Genomic DNA, 13,810 nt, shown 5'->3' with positions numbered 1-13,810 from the left:
GAACATGTTCACTCAATATGGTCGCCCTCAGCAGTAATTATAGCAATTACGGCGGTAGAAAGCCTTGCAGGAGTTGATCAACTTCTTGGACAATTTTTTCCATCCCTTCACAATGGTGGCCTTCAGGAAGTCCACGTTTGGGTGAGATGTCCGGTTGGTCTATCTCTCCGAAGTGCCCTCATAACAAAGTCCAACGGGCTCAAATTCGGCGAAGATGATGGCAATATGTCCTTGGGCCAACACATAGTTGTCCTCTGGGTAGGTGGCCTTGAGCCATGGCAGTATGGTGAACCTCAGCACCTTGTAGTAGGCCTCCTGGCCGATTTTCTCCCCAGACTTTAAAAAGAAGGGATGTATCTTCTTGCCGTCGGATACTACGACCATAGGACCATTGTTTGGGCCGGATTTTATGTACAGAACACCCCCTTGACCTCCTCTGGTGATCCCCAAAGCAAACAGTCGTAGACCTGGTCCACGGTGAAAAAAAATTTCGTCAGAGAATTTTTTTACTGTGGTTCCATTGGCCTTGATCTACGCACGAACTTTCTTGCACCTCTGCAATCTCCTTTCCTTCAGAGTGTCCGTCAACAGGTGGTGTGAGGTTCTTGTGCAGGAGGACGACCCCAAGTCCTTCTTCACAGCCCTCCTGATTGTCCCCTTGTCCACGTTAAATTCATTAGAGAAGCGATTCATTGATTTTGTGGCATCGTCCTTGATCTTCTTCTTCAGGTCCTCCAGAAACTCAGAATCCCTTTTCAAGTTTTGTCCCCCACTTCCTTCTTTCCTTGAGAGGTCTTTTCCATCCTTTTTCATCTTGGCCACCTTGAAAATGAAGCTCCTGGAGGACTTCACTATGTCCATAATCTCTGTTACCTCAATTTTGGCATCCAGAAGGTCTGAGATCCTCTGCCTTTTTGCTTCCTGCTCACTCATGATGAAAGATTTGAGAAATGTTTGTTATTGTTTACTTATGCAGAAAGGACAGGAGACTCGGAGTATTCAGGATTTTTTTTTACAAAACCTCACTATTTTCATTACATAATTAATATTTATTAACAGTCCATGTTTTTCTTCCGAACCCTGTATGTATTTAAAAAAACATCTTATAAGTCACGAGCAAATTACAGTTATTGGTTATAATAAGTAAAAATATTGGAACGTCAATGAATTATCACTTTTATGTTATTTACTTTCCAATAATATTAAAGCCAATTGGTAGGGCCCGCGAGATGGTCTATTAATCTCATTTGGCCTAACACCCAAAAAAATTGAGAACTTTGATATGAACCTTAGTATATATAAAAACCTTTCACTCTATTGCCTAGTTTTATTATATATTATTAGATTGTCATACATTCGAATTTTCGTGTTGAAGATAAAGATGAACTATTAGAATGTAAGGAATCATTTATTTTTATCTAATACCCGACCTTTCTATTCTCTAATAGCTCAAAAAAGATTAAAAATTTAGACATTTCATAAGGGATTTTAACACATATTACTTTGATTATATTCAAATATTAGTGTTTATCGATGGCAGCAAGTAGTATTCCATGCAAGTGTAAGTTTTTATTCATAAAGCCATTTAAATAGAGTTTAATCAAGATTTTTGAAAATTTGTAGTATTTTCTTAATGTAGTAAATTTATCAACTTTGAAGCCCCAAAATGGCATCCCTCGTTCAATTATGATATAAATTATCATGTCAGTGAAAAGTTTCTATGAAGGTTGATATTCATTTTGGATCCTCCAATTTTCTAATCTTTGTAAGTAAGAGCCGTTATCCAGAAATTTTATAATACCTTATCAAGGGTTCCTTCATCCATGGTGCTTACATACATCACCATTGATATACTAAAGAACAGTGAGCTACAATTTCAGCAAGATTCAACTCAGAAAAAAGATTTATCATTTTACATGGACTCTAAAATTCACTAGATTGAGTTAAACCTCACCTGTATACATATTTCCATCTATGGCATGCAAATATATAAACTATTGAAATGAGATTAATTTATAAATGAGTTTTATCCCTGATCACAAATTTGCATCGATAAAGAGCATTTTTGGGGAGGATTTTTTTTAAACCAAGGGTTACACTGTCAGCTATCAAATGAGATAAATGTAAACTTTCTTACTGAATAAAAATCACTTATTTTCAACTTTAAACAAAGATAACTCTAGTTATAAGGAGGATTCATACATTTTAAAAAGGGTTTTCAAATTAGCCTTTGAAATTTTTCACATAATTCACTTTTTTCAACACCAAGGGCTTAAAGAAGTTGCCAACTTCAAAAATAAGAAGAAAGTTATGCCTTTTTCTGAAGGCCATTTTTGAAATCAGGGGTCAAACTCTACTACGTTGAGCATAGGCTGTTCATGTACCATTAGACTTTTTAATAGTTAAAAAGGGAAAAAACAACAAAAAAAAAACACTTCAACAACGTCAACAGATTTAACTTTTTTAAGGAATGACAAGTGAGACCAACTGAATGGTAGTCCCTTGGCTCTTGCAAATAGTAAATTATACAGCTAACAAATTCCATTACTTTTGTTATAGAAACTGTTTAATAATACAAAAACAACTTTATTAAGGAAATAGGTATATTTTACATATAATTTGTAATATATAATCAGAGGGTACATATTCATGAAAATTACTCAGTATTTTTTTGCCGGCTGTATTATTAGTGTTTTGAATCATAATTAGGTGTTTTATATCTTGTTAATCTATAAACTGCTTCAAAAGGAAGAACATTTAAAGGATGGGGTAATTTGTTAACTAGTTGTGTTACAACTCGTTTTGATAAAGATTTTTTCCCTGGTTATTTTTTCTACAGCAATTTGAATCAATGTTTGGGTCTAGATCTCGATCTTACACCGTGTATCGATTTTTTTTGCAAACTTCATAAACCTTAGCAGGTCCTTTTTCTAGAGAATCAAGAAGGAACTAGAATAGTGTGGAGGTGATTATGACACCGCAAAGAAAATGTCGACTTGTTTGTAAGATTTTTTTGGGCTATGATGGACCCTGTGTTAGGCCTCTAGCATCACTGGAACTCAGTCCTATGTCCTCTTTTATGTAGGACAGATCCTCTTTCATAACAATATCGTTTTATATCCTTAATTGTTTCTTTTACCTCATAAATCCAATTAAAAAAGAGGAAAGAAAAAGAAAAAACAAAAACAAATTAATGAAGCCTTTAAATGCAAAATGTTTTCGTACCTGTATATATATATACAAGGTGAGGATTTAAAATTTTTTAAATCCGTTTTGACTTATATATATTTTTATTTTGTTCCGTTTTTATGGTAAATTCTTGAAGCAAAAGTTGGTACTTCAAAAATTATCTACACTTTTTAATCAATATGTCCCACTCCTCCGTGATAAAGACATTCAGGGTATCGATATTCGGGTGAGAAGTCTTGTTTGTCTTGCCCTCCATGACGCTCCAAACAGCCAAGTCTAGGGGGTTCACGTCAGGTGAGGACGAAGGTCAGAAGTCTGTGGGCCAGAACGTAGACATGTTCTACCTGCAGAAATACTGTACCTTCTTGGACGTGTTTGCCGGTGCGCCATCTTGGGTAAACACATAGTTGTCCCTGGGGAAAGTGCTTTTCAACAATGACCAGCCATGAGGACCTCGTAGTAGACGTGAGTGTTGACTTTCTCGTTGCCTTTGAAGAATTAGGGAGGTATTTGGCTGCCGTCGGATGCAACGATGCCGACGACCATTACCTGAGCTGGATGTTCGGTACTGAAGGCTCCCTTGACCTAAACTCTTGGTTCAGTCAAGAAGCAATGATTTCTACTGTTAAGAATAGCGTCCAGTTTGAAAATGGTATATTCGGAGTAAATCTTGACGATGTCGCCGTGATGCTTAAGGAACCATGTTGTTCACCATCTGCCTCATGGATTTCGTCGGGTCCTTCTCAATTTCCTCTTTGACCATGTCCACGAACTCGGTACTCCTCACTCTGTTATGGCCTCAGCTTCCAGGCATTCTAGAGACTGTGTCGTAGTTGTTCATCACCTTCTTGGTGTTGTGGACGGTGGCGAGGGACATGTTTACAATGGCTGAAATCTTCTTTGGATCAACGTATGTGTGGAGGAGATCGCACACCTTCTGTTGTTTTGCTTGTTGCTCGGATATTTTTGATTGCACAAAGACAAAAGGAACAAAAAATTGTAGTTTTTTGTCAGTTCTTTCGAATGGCGCCAAGTACAAAATTTTCAGACTTTTAGAACTGAGGTTCGAAGAGGATTCCAATTTTTGAGTCATCACCCTGTATATATATATATATATATATGTATGTGTGTACATTTGAACATTGTTACATAATTTATATTAAAAGAAGTGATATGCTGTAATTTTTTCTTGCTATTTTAAAAGCCTTTCTCCTTCAATAGTGGAAGTCTATATTTCATTAAATTATTTTAAGATAAATAAATACCACTGTAATAAAACATCATGATTTTCTACATAATAAATAACTTTCTTTTTTTACAATTAAAATTGGAACAACAGCTACTCTAGATCCTCCATATATAGCTAATTGTAATGTTGACTCAATAATTTTTAATAAATCATTTTCATAAACAGACTTAAATTTGTTTCTATTTTTATAATTTTAGCACAACCGATATCCATCTGCCAATAAATCTTTCATCCATTCATTTCTAATTGAATTTCATTTGTGGAAGGATTGAATATAATTTAAAGAATTTATAGAAAACATATTATCTACATCTTTGAACTCTGTACAATTATTTGAAAAGTTTAATTCAATAAACTTAAACATGTTTTTTCAAATGTTAAGTCCTTTGACAAAACAAACAAAAAAAAATCTTTTGAGATCAATCCCCAGGTCAGTGATTCTTACCACATCCACTACCGGATTTTAAGGGTTATGAAGACTTACATATATATATATATAAAATACAATTTAACTAGCGACTTTAAAGCTACAGCTAAATCTACGATAGACTACTGAGCTATGTTTTCGGTTATAAAATTTGAATCACTCATATATGATTAAAGTTGGAGGTTTATAATGACAAGTTAAAGTTTTAATTACATCTTAAAGAGAGATTTGACTGGGATCCATTGGAGACAATAGGTCTCTACAATGAGAATATAAGTAAAATTCATCCCTAGACAAGAGATAAATTACATATAATTCTTCTTTAAAATTAAAAAGAGGGGGACTCTAGTAACGTAATCCTCAATTACTTTCTTCTTCCCATCAAAAATGGTTATGACCCGATTGATGCCATTTTATCAGTTTTAATAATAAATTACTGGAAAATTAATTTTAATAGTAAAAAAAGTAACACAATATGTTTCCCCCTAGGATATGTTCAGTTCGGTAGTAGTAAGCTTGATTTGTGATTCCTCTTCGCCAGGTTTATATCTTGTTATTAAAAGTATCTACGCGTCCGCTCCGATAAGTAATCCAGTATATTCTGCATGATAGAAAAATAAACAAATGAGTATACATATATATAACCTACTAATATCTAGGATGTTACAATTTCAGAGAATGACAATTTCCCCAAAAGCTCCCATGATCGATTTTGACCCACTCTATACATAATATGTAAATTAATATGAATATAGGTAAATTATTTAAAAAAAAAAAGTGGGTTAAGCTAGTTTTAATATGCTAAAATTACATAATAGTGAATCCCAACCTTATATCTATTTGAAAAATTACACTAGTTTTATTCTAGTTAACTAAATGAATCCCATATGAACTAAATGTTTACCCTTTTCAAACCCTGAACTACACTAAATTATTACTATTTTAATTAAGTTTGATTGATTGCTTTTCAAAAATATAAAAGGTGGTTACCCCTGTAAAAAAATAAGTCTCCAACGGAGAAAATTATTTTATTGCATTATACGATGAGTATAATGTACATTTTTTGTATGCATAATGTATATTAGACTGCCCTGTTTTTGGGTAAGTACTTTTCTACTTGGAATAATGTAAAACTAATTTTGACAAAGTTTAAAAATTCTTAAACTATTTTTGGTGGGAACAGTCCATTTTAGTTTGGAAAAATGTGATTTTGGGTCCAAATCAGTGAAGTTTAGGTCTCTTGTACCGTCCCAAATATAATGCTATGGGTAAAATAAATATTTTTTAGAATTCAGTTTATCAGCTAAAATAAGTTTTTGCATAAGATGTGTTCAATGATGTGCAGTTTCCCCGTTTATATAATATAACACAAAATAATTATCCTTTTGTTCTAGTTTCGTTACTTCAACTAAGGTTAAATTTTTCTATGTTATGTTTTATAAAACAGGGAAACTGCAAATCATTTTGCATATTTTAAACCCCTTAAATTATTACAAACAAGTTTCACTAAATATATGTACCTAGCAAAATTATTTGCCCATAGCATAATATTTTAGATGATGCAAAAAGAAGCATAAAAATACAAAACTTTGACACAAACATAGCATGTTTTCCAACTAAATTACTTGTACTACGCTAAAAAGGGCCTGAGAGGCCGGATACTTCGACAAAGTAATTATTTTAATTCAGCTCACAGATAAAAGTCTTTTGTGCAGGAAGGAATAAAACGGGACAGTCTAATATATTATGTATATATATATTCGCGTACATGGATATAAATTATATAGGTACCAACCTATATTTATTAATGGACTTATGCATACAGTAATATATTTCATTTTTTTAATTGAGTATCACATACTGTATAGGCTGCCTATATAATACCTCTCTAATTAACTTCTATTGTCTTAGAAAGTCACATTTACGAAAAAAATTCAAAAGCCAAATCTACACAGAATTTTTTATAATTACATATCAACTTAATAAATACTAAATCAATTTATGCTTCATAATATTTACGAAATATGCATTCATATTTTCTATTTATACTGTCATTAGTATTCCGGATAATAACACTGAATAATGGTGCGTGTGAAATAATAATTTATTTTAAGTTATAATCTTTATAACTAGTGATGTAAATCGTGTGTCATTTTTAGTTCGCCCATTGATGTTATCATTATTATTTCCTTCCTGAGGTGTAAACTTCCTTTTCTATAACATACTAGCGACATATTTGTTTGTGCTTATAAAAGACGGAAAGTAGACCTGACGATTTTTTGTGGAGTTATAATTGTAAGTCCTTTTTGAACTCAGAGTGGAATTGAGGATCGACATTTGAGTAATTCTTGACAATGACGTTGTTTATATCCTTCTGCGTCTTCTTCCCTAGTCACAAGTAATTGTAGCTGTTCTAATGAAACGTCATGACATCTAAGCGGCTCCTCTTCAAAACATATTTCAAGTCGTATGACTTCACATGCCGATTTTTGGCTTTTTTTAAACTTGTCCAAAATACATACGATTTTCATCACTATGTAAAACTCCCTCACTCAAAAATCTCAAATCATTTGCACTGCTAGTTTAAAAAAAAAAAAAAAAAAAAGAAGGGAAAAAACACCATGGATCCAGAAAGTGCTTTTACTTACCCCAAACTGCTTTCAACTGGATGGATTACCTATGCCCACTTCCAAAATTATTTTGGGGGGTTTATGTTCAATTTTTGAGTATTTCTGGCTGCTTTATTTTTCTTTTTGCAAGCTCCTATTCTTTACTATGTTGGTGGAAAAGACTACCAATTTTATTCCAAGATAGATTTGCAAGCATCAAGCCATGGCAGCAGAAAAGGCTGTTTGGGATGATATTCTACAAGAAATGACACTACTTCCAATTTAAATTGGAAATTATCTAATTCAAAATGGAAATAGTCTAGTTTAAAAAAAAAAAAAAAAAAAAAAGTCCTGAAAGTTTAGGATCTATTAATCAAATGAAATCACTTTTTTTGGAAATTACATATTTTTTAATAATCCTAATATAATGCCACAAATATGTTGACTATATATAAACGTATGGCACAATCAAATAGATAGTCAGAACAAATTGTTTGTGTATTCTTTTAAAATGTAATAATCTTAAAATATATCGCAAAAACTTACTTTAGCTTATATAACTACTAGTGATACATCTTGCATAGCTTTCTGTAGTAAATTCTTGTATGGTACCTCCTATTCTCTAAGCCTAAATTCTTGAATTGATAATTTTTTTATTTTGACTTTTCTCATTTTGAAATTGACTTTTCATATTTTGAATTTGATTGTTCTCATTTTGAGTTGGACTATTCCCATTTGGAACTGTATTATTCCATTTTAAACGAGATAATTCCCATTTTGAATTAAACAATTCCCATTTTGAAGTGGATTATTTTATTTTGAGTATGAGTTTTTCCATTTTGATAATTGGACTATTCTTATTTTAATTAGAAATTGTATACTGCTTTTAATCTGTATATAATTCATTTTTATGCTAAAAAAAAAGAAGGATAATGCTATCAAGTAAGAACTACTTAAAATCTATTTGAAAAATAGTTATAAAATTAAATTCTGGTTCGATTCTGTACTCTCCCAGTCCTAATAAATACATATTACATAATTAGGCATGATAGAGCTTGATAACAATAATAATGATTGAAAAATGAAAAGTATATAATATGTGCCTATATCTTTTTTTTTTCTTCAAAAGGTTCTTCCAATCCTTGGAAAAAGCAATGAAAGTTTGACTATGATTACAACTCCTGAATCTATGGATGACGATCCAGATGAACATGATCATCACATGTCTCCTTCAAATGTGCTTGAAAACAGTGAACTCAAACCTACTGAGTCGAATAAAAACAGGAACACTGAAGAAACTATTTTAAATGCCATACCTTCATCTCTAGATGGCTTTGATGACAATGAGGATGAAGACATTGAGAAAAAAAATGGTAAGTTTACTATATGTATGTTTTGGGAGTGGGAGAGAAGGAGGTAGGATTAACATCTAATTATTGATTTTCTTTTTCTTTTATGCGTGTTTACTTAATCTCTTCTTTTATTTTTGTTAATTATTTTTCTTTCCCTAGATAGAAAATGATAATTTAATTTCGTGACATCCTAATATTTATTTTCTTTACTGAGGATAATTTGCTTAAATATATTTATGAGTTATTCCATTTTTAGGTCGAGCTTGTAAATTTTAATTAGATCAACATTTTCGTTAACTGTTTACTTTAATAGGATATTATATAGAATTTCGTGACACTTAAAATGGGTAGATTATATGTGAACAGTCAATACAAAAGCAAGATAGAAGGAATTTTCTCAAAATTGAATCTGGATACTATTTGTATTCTTCAACAAATATTTAGCATCAATTTCAAACTATCAAAACAGTTATTCTGATTAATTCTTTGTGGGTACATAAAGAAGCTAAATTTTATCATTACAATGAAAATATTAAAGGGGATATATTTTGTAGTATCATATCATGCCAATATTCAGTATTATTAATTAAATAAAGATTCTAAACTATAGCTAATATTCGGGCTGTCTCGGCTCGTTCCCGAAATTTGAATAGAAGCCTACAATTGACATCAATATTTGACTGTAATGTGTACCTATTTCTTGATTTTTATTCCAGATTATTTTTGTATTAGCTCACAGCTTAGTACATCATAGCTGGGTCTAATGGGTGTAGCTTCGTTTTTGGCAATTTGTCCCAAGAAATTGGGCGTACTTTTCGAATATTTCCATGCTCCTTGGTTGGACAATTTTATGGCGCATGTTTCTTCCACAAAGGGAGAGGCCAATCCTCATCCCTAGTACTGATGAAGCCAAAATTGAGATAATTGTCGTTTTATTTTTCTCTTTTAAGCATTATTAGTGTCTACTTTTGCAACTTTTGGTGCAAACATAAAGCTGGTAGTCAAAAGCTCGATTGAAGTAGACTGAGGCTTCATTTCACTGTCAATCTGTCCAGGTCTTGCAGAGCTTTTCTTTTAAGCTTGAATTTAACTTGTTCCTTGTTCTTTGTGAAGTCAAATGTATTTTTGTGGTTAAATGATAAAACAGTATGCAAAAATGGGTTATTGGCATAATGCCTCATTGAAAGAATGTAAAATGTTACCCTTTTATATGTAAAAAAATTTATTTGATATCATATTTATTTACTTTTTTGAAATTAGATATTAAAATATTTTCCTTTTGGTGGGACCGTTGACAAAGTCAGAGGACAATTCAGTTTAAAAAATGCTGTTTTAATCCAACGAAAAAAAGTAAAGCCTGGGAGGGAGGGTGTGCATATAGTAAGTGGACTTGAAGGAACACAACATATATTGGTAAAATAGCCTCATTTTACTTAAATTAACCCTGTTTGTCCCCAAGATAGAAAAAGTGATTTTTTTGGGTAATCTAATTTAGATAGGAAAAAATCCTTATAGATTCTGAAACTTGCTAAATTAATGCATTGAATTACTTAACATTAATTAGAACTAATCTTTTTCTTTGAGCTCCAGAAACTTTACTTTATTTGATTATTTCCGTGAATATTTTTTAAACAATATATTACCCCAAAAACATACAATCAAATAAATAAATTTGATTAATCTTATAGAGTTTAATAGGCCATAGTATGGGCTACACATAAGTATTAAAAATGTACTTATAATATTTTAAACTGAAAAGTTTTGAGTTGAATGTATTCATATACATAAAAAAGAGGCATGTGATAGGTTTGATGTTAAAATTAAACCCATTTCTAAAAACTGTGATTTATAAATTTCACAGTTTGATTTTTTAATATTGGTTATGATGGATTATTTAAATCTAATAAATACTTTTATTATAAAATAATATGGCAAATGGTCGACAATTGACGTTTTGAACTTATGTTATGTCATTGCATTAATTTTTCCGTTCTTCTACCTCATTTGTAGCGAACGCCCTTGATCCTTTACTTACAGTTTTCTATTACTATATGGTCTATGCTTCATCACTGTATATTCACAACATAGAGAGGCCATTAGCCCCTCACTTTTTGGAAGAAAAATTAGAATCAAAACTTGCCTGATGATATTACATACAATTTAAGATGTTGTTACTTTTAATGTATCACTCAACTTTTTTGCCGAAAAAATACCAAAAAGCCTTTAAATTATGTAGTTGTTAGTGGACATTTTTTCCAAACTATAGAGTCATTAATCATTAATTGTAGATAATTGTTGATGACTTAACAGGAGCTAGTTCTAATTCAAGCAATCAACGTTTAAAACACTAACTGAAGGAAAAAAACAGAAACATCGACAGTTGAAAGAGTATATTTTTGTATTTTATTTATAACTATAAGTGATGTAATCGTAAACAGGCCTTGCTGATTTTTGAAGAACGATGATAAGTTCCAAAAAATTATATCGAATCCTCAGTTATAACTCTTTTACATAAGGACTCATAGACAAAGTGGAAGATTCGAAATTAACCTTCAATTGTGATACAAGTATATATGTTATCAGACAAATACCCGTGTATAAACGGGCACCCGTCTGACAAATATTTTAAATTTTATTCGTTGACGCAGAGTATCTGTTGTGGGTAATACATGGATAATTTTTTTATTGAAGTTCTGTGTAAGGGTATTACCCGGACACATACAAAATTATTATGTAAATCATCGTTTTTAATTCAAAATTAAAGGCTCCCAATTAATTATTGGCATTTAAGTTATTAATGAGTATAAATGAGAATTTTAAACTTTCCCAGCTTGTTGTGAGTAGAAAACAACATCTGAGCCTTAAATGTTGAAATAATTTAAAATAATATATACTTATCGGAATATCATAAATCAAATATATATCCTAGTTCAATTAGATTTTGAAATAATTATACCTATAAATATAATTATTATCTATTATGAGTGAATGACAATCTATACTGTCTCTACGCGTCCCAGAATTGTCTCAAATTACTCACATTGATGAGGAAAAATTGACAAATACAATTATACATATTAAAATTGATATTATAGCTAAAATACCATTGACTATGATATGAAATTATCATTTCAAAAGTTTCATAGGGTTTTGATATTTACAAAATAATTTGAATTTTTGACAATACTTCAACTTAGTTCTATAAGCTGATTCATATGCCCAAAACTTGAATTTCTTGTAACTAGTTCTGTCCCCCCAGCCTGTAAAAGGGTTTTTTAATTATTTTTTTTACAAGGTAAAAGGCGTCAATTGAACCGAATAATAGGTATATGATTAGAAAGGGCTTTAACGAAATAATAAAACGAATTTGTAAGCTTCTTCATAATTAATTTTAATTGTTGCGTTCGAGTCAATTCAACATTTTAATTTGAGGATCAACCTACTTAGATGTCAAACTCAAGTTTAATTTTATGTACATGTGTAGTTTGTTCTTTTCTCTTTAATTTTATCACTGTAGTTATTATAGGCATAGTTAGTATTATATAATTAACATCATTTCTCTCATTATTAGGAAAGCTGAAGGTGAATGAAGGTAAGAATAAAAGAAAGGGGAAAAAGTAAGAATTGGAGAAATATTACACAAATAGAAAAAAAACACATTTTGATTATAGATTGTTCAAAAAAGTGGAGAATTAACTATTGAGAATAGAAAGATAGAGATACCAAATTATATATAATCATATATCTATAAGTATATAAGGTGTACTAAAAAGAAATCGATTATTTTTTTTTTTTTCCATTACTGTTTATTTCCTTGGCAATCAAAACAGTGCTTACATGACGGCGTGACTCCACAATTTCCATTATTTTAAACACGTTTTCGATAGTTGGCCTTCCAGAACGCAGTGCATCTTTGACATCAAAATTACCAGAACAAAATAAAAAAAAACCAAAATGTCGCTTAATTGGTAGTTATAATATCATAAACCATCAACACTATTCACATTTTCAGCCGCCTGGCTTGCGTTTTCCCCTTTAACGAGGAAAAACTATAGAATATGATGTATTTTCTAAAAGTTGATGCCCATTTTGGAGGACCGCTCAAACAATTCTGAGTCTAATAATGACAAAAATGTATTGTTTTTTTGTTGTTGTTGGAAATCTTATCTGTCTAACTTCATTTAGTATAAACTGATCGCACTGATACAACGTGAGATACACATTACTTAAGCCATCAATTGGAAAAATAATGGATTTCTTTTTACAACCCCTATTATATTTAATAAGTTTTATACATAGATCATGAGTAGATTTATGCAAAAATTAATTTGGTAACCCTCACAATTGGAAAAATATTTTGGAGAAAAGCACCAGCTCTCTTCAGTTGTCAGCATCGTAACTAAAAAGGATGGGGAGGTTTATGGAGAGTTGCAATACCCCTGACTAAAAAAAATTTCAGTCAAATTTGTTGAGTAGTTTATGTATATTGTCTGATTTAAAATTAAGAAAATAGTTCATTTGTTAAATTTGACTTTTCTAAATAAAAAGTATACAACAAAATTGCCAAAGTTTTGTCAAAAAGCAACCTTCCCCCCCCCAAAAAAAAAGCCTGTATCTCTAGCGACTGAATTCTGGACAGAAGGAATACTCATGCATGTAGATGAGCTTGTTCTTCTTTATTTTCCTTCTCGAAGGAATGTAGTAAAAAATGACGTTCCCTTTTTTTCCAGCCAATTACGTCTTTTATATTCGCTTTATAAGGGAATATAAATTCTGTTGTATTATTCCAAGTCTCTATAATTTAGAATTCTATGCTGTAGTGGAACTATAGACAGGAATTACATGAAGGTTAATCCTTACGTTAATCTAAGTCCAAATCTGCCACAACAGCAATAACCTATTTATCCGAGCCAACAACGGGTTTTCTATAAAGTTAATCTTCATTTACATTATACAGGGAAATTGGGGACGGTTATAACGTGCC

At 31.3% G+C, this 13,810-nt stretch overlaps 1 protein-coding gene across 4 annotated transcripts in view; it reads left to right on the top strand.

Moving 5' to 3' along the window:
• The window catches only part of ktub (Tub domain-containing protein ktub), a 111,586-nt gene that overhangs the window by 55,722 nt on the left and 42,054 nt on the right, over positions 1–13,810 (top strand). For all 4 annotated transcript variants that reach the window (XM_040724988.2, XM_040724986.2, XM_040724987.2 and 1 more), the window contains exon 5: positions 8,604–8,847. In XM_040724988.2, coding sequence (XP_040580922.1) covers positions 8,604–8,847 — 244 coding nt within the window. The remainder of the gene's footprint in view (positions 1–8,603; positions 8,848–13,810) is intronic.

This window comes from Lepeophtheirus salmonis, chromosome 14, assembly GCF_016086655.4.
Source record: "Lepeophtheirus salmonis chromosome 14, UVic_Lsal_1.4, whole genome shotgun sequence".
In the NCBI taxonomy this organism is placed as follows: Eukaryota; Metazoa; Arthropoda; class Copepoda; order Siphonostomatoida; family Caligidae; genus Lepeophtheirus; species Lepeophtheirus salmonis.
Note: the sequence above shows the minus strand (reverse complement) of the source record. Positions and strands in the feature narration are given on the sequence as shown.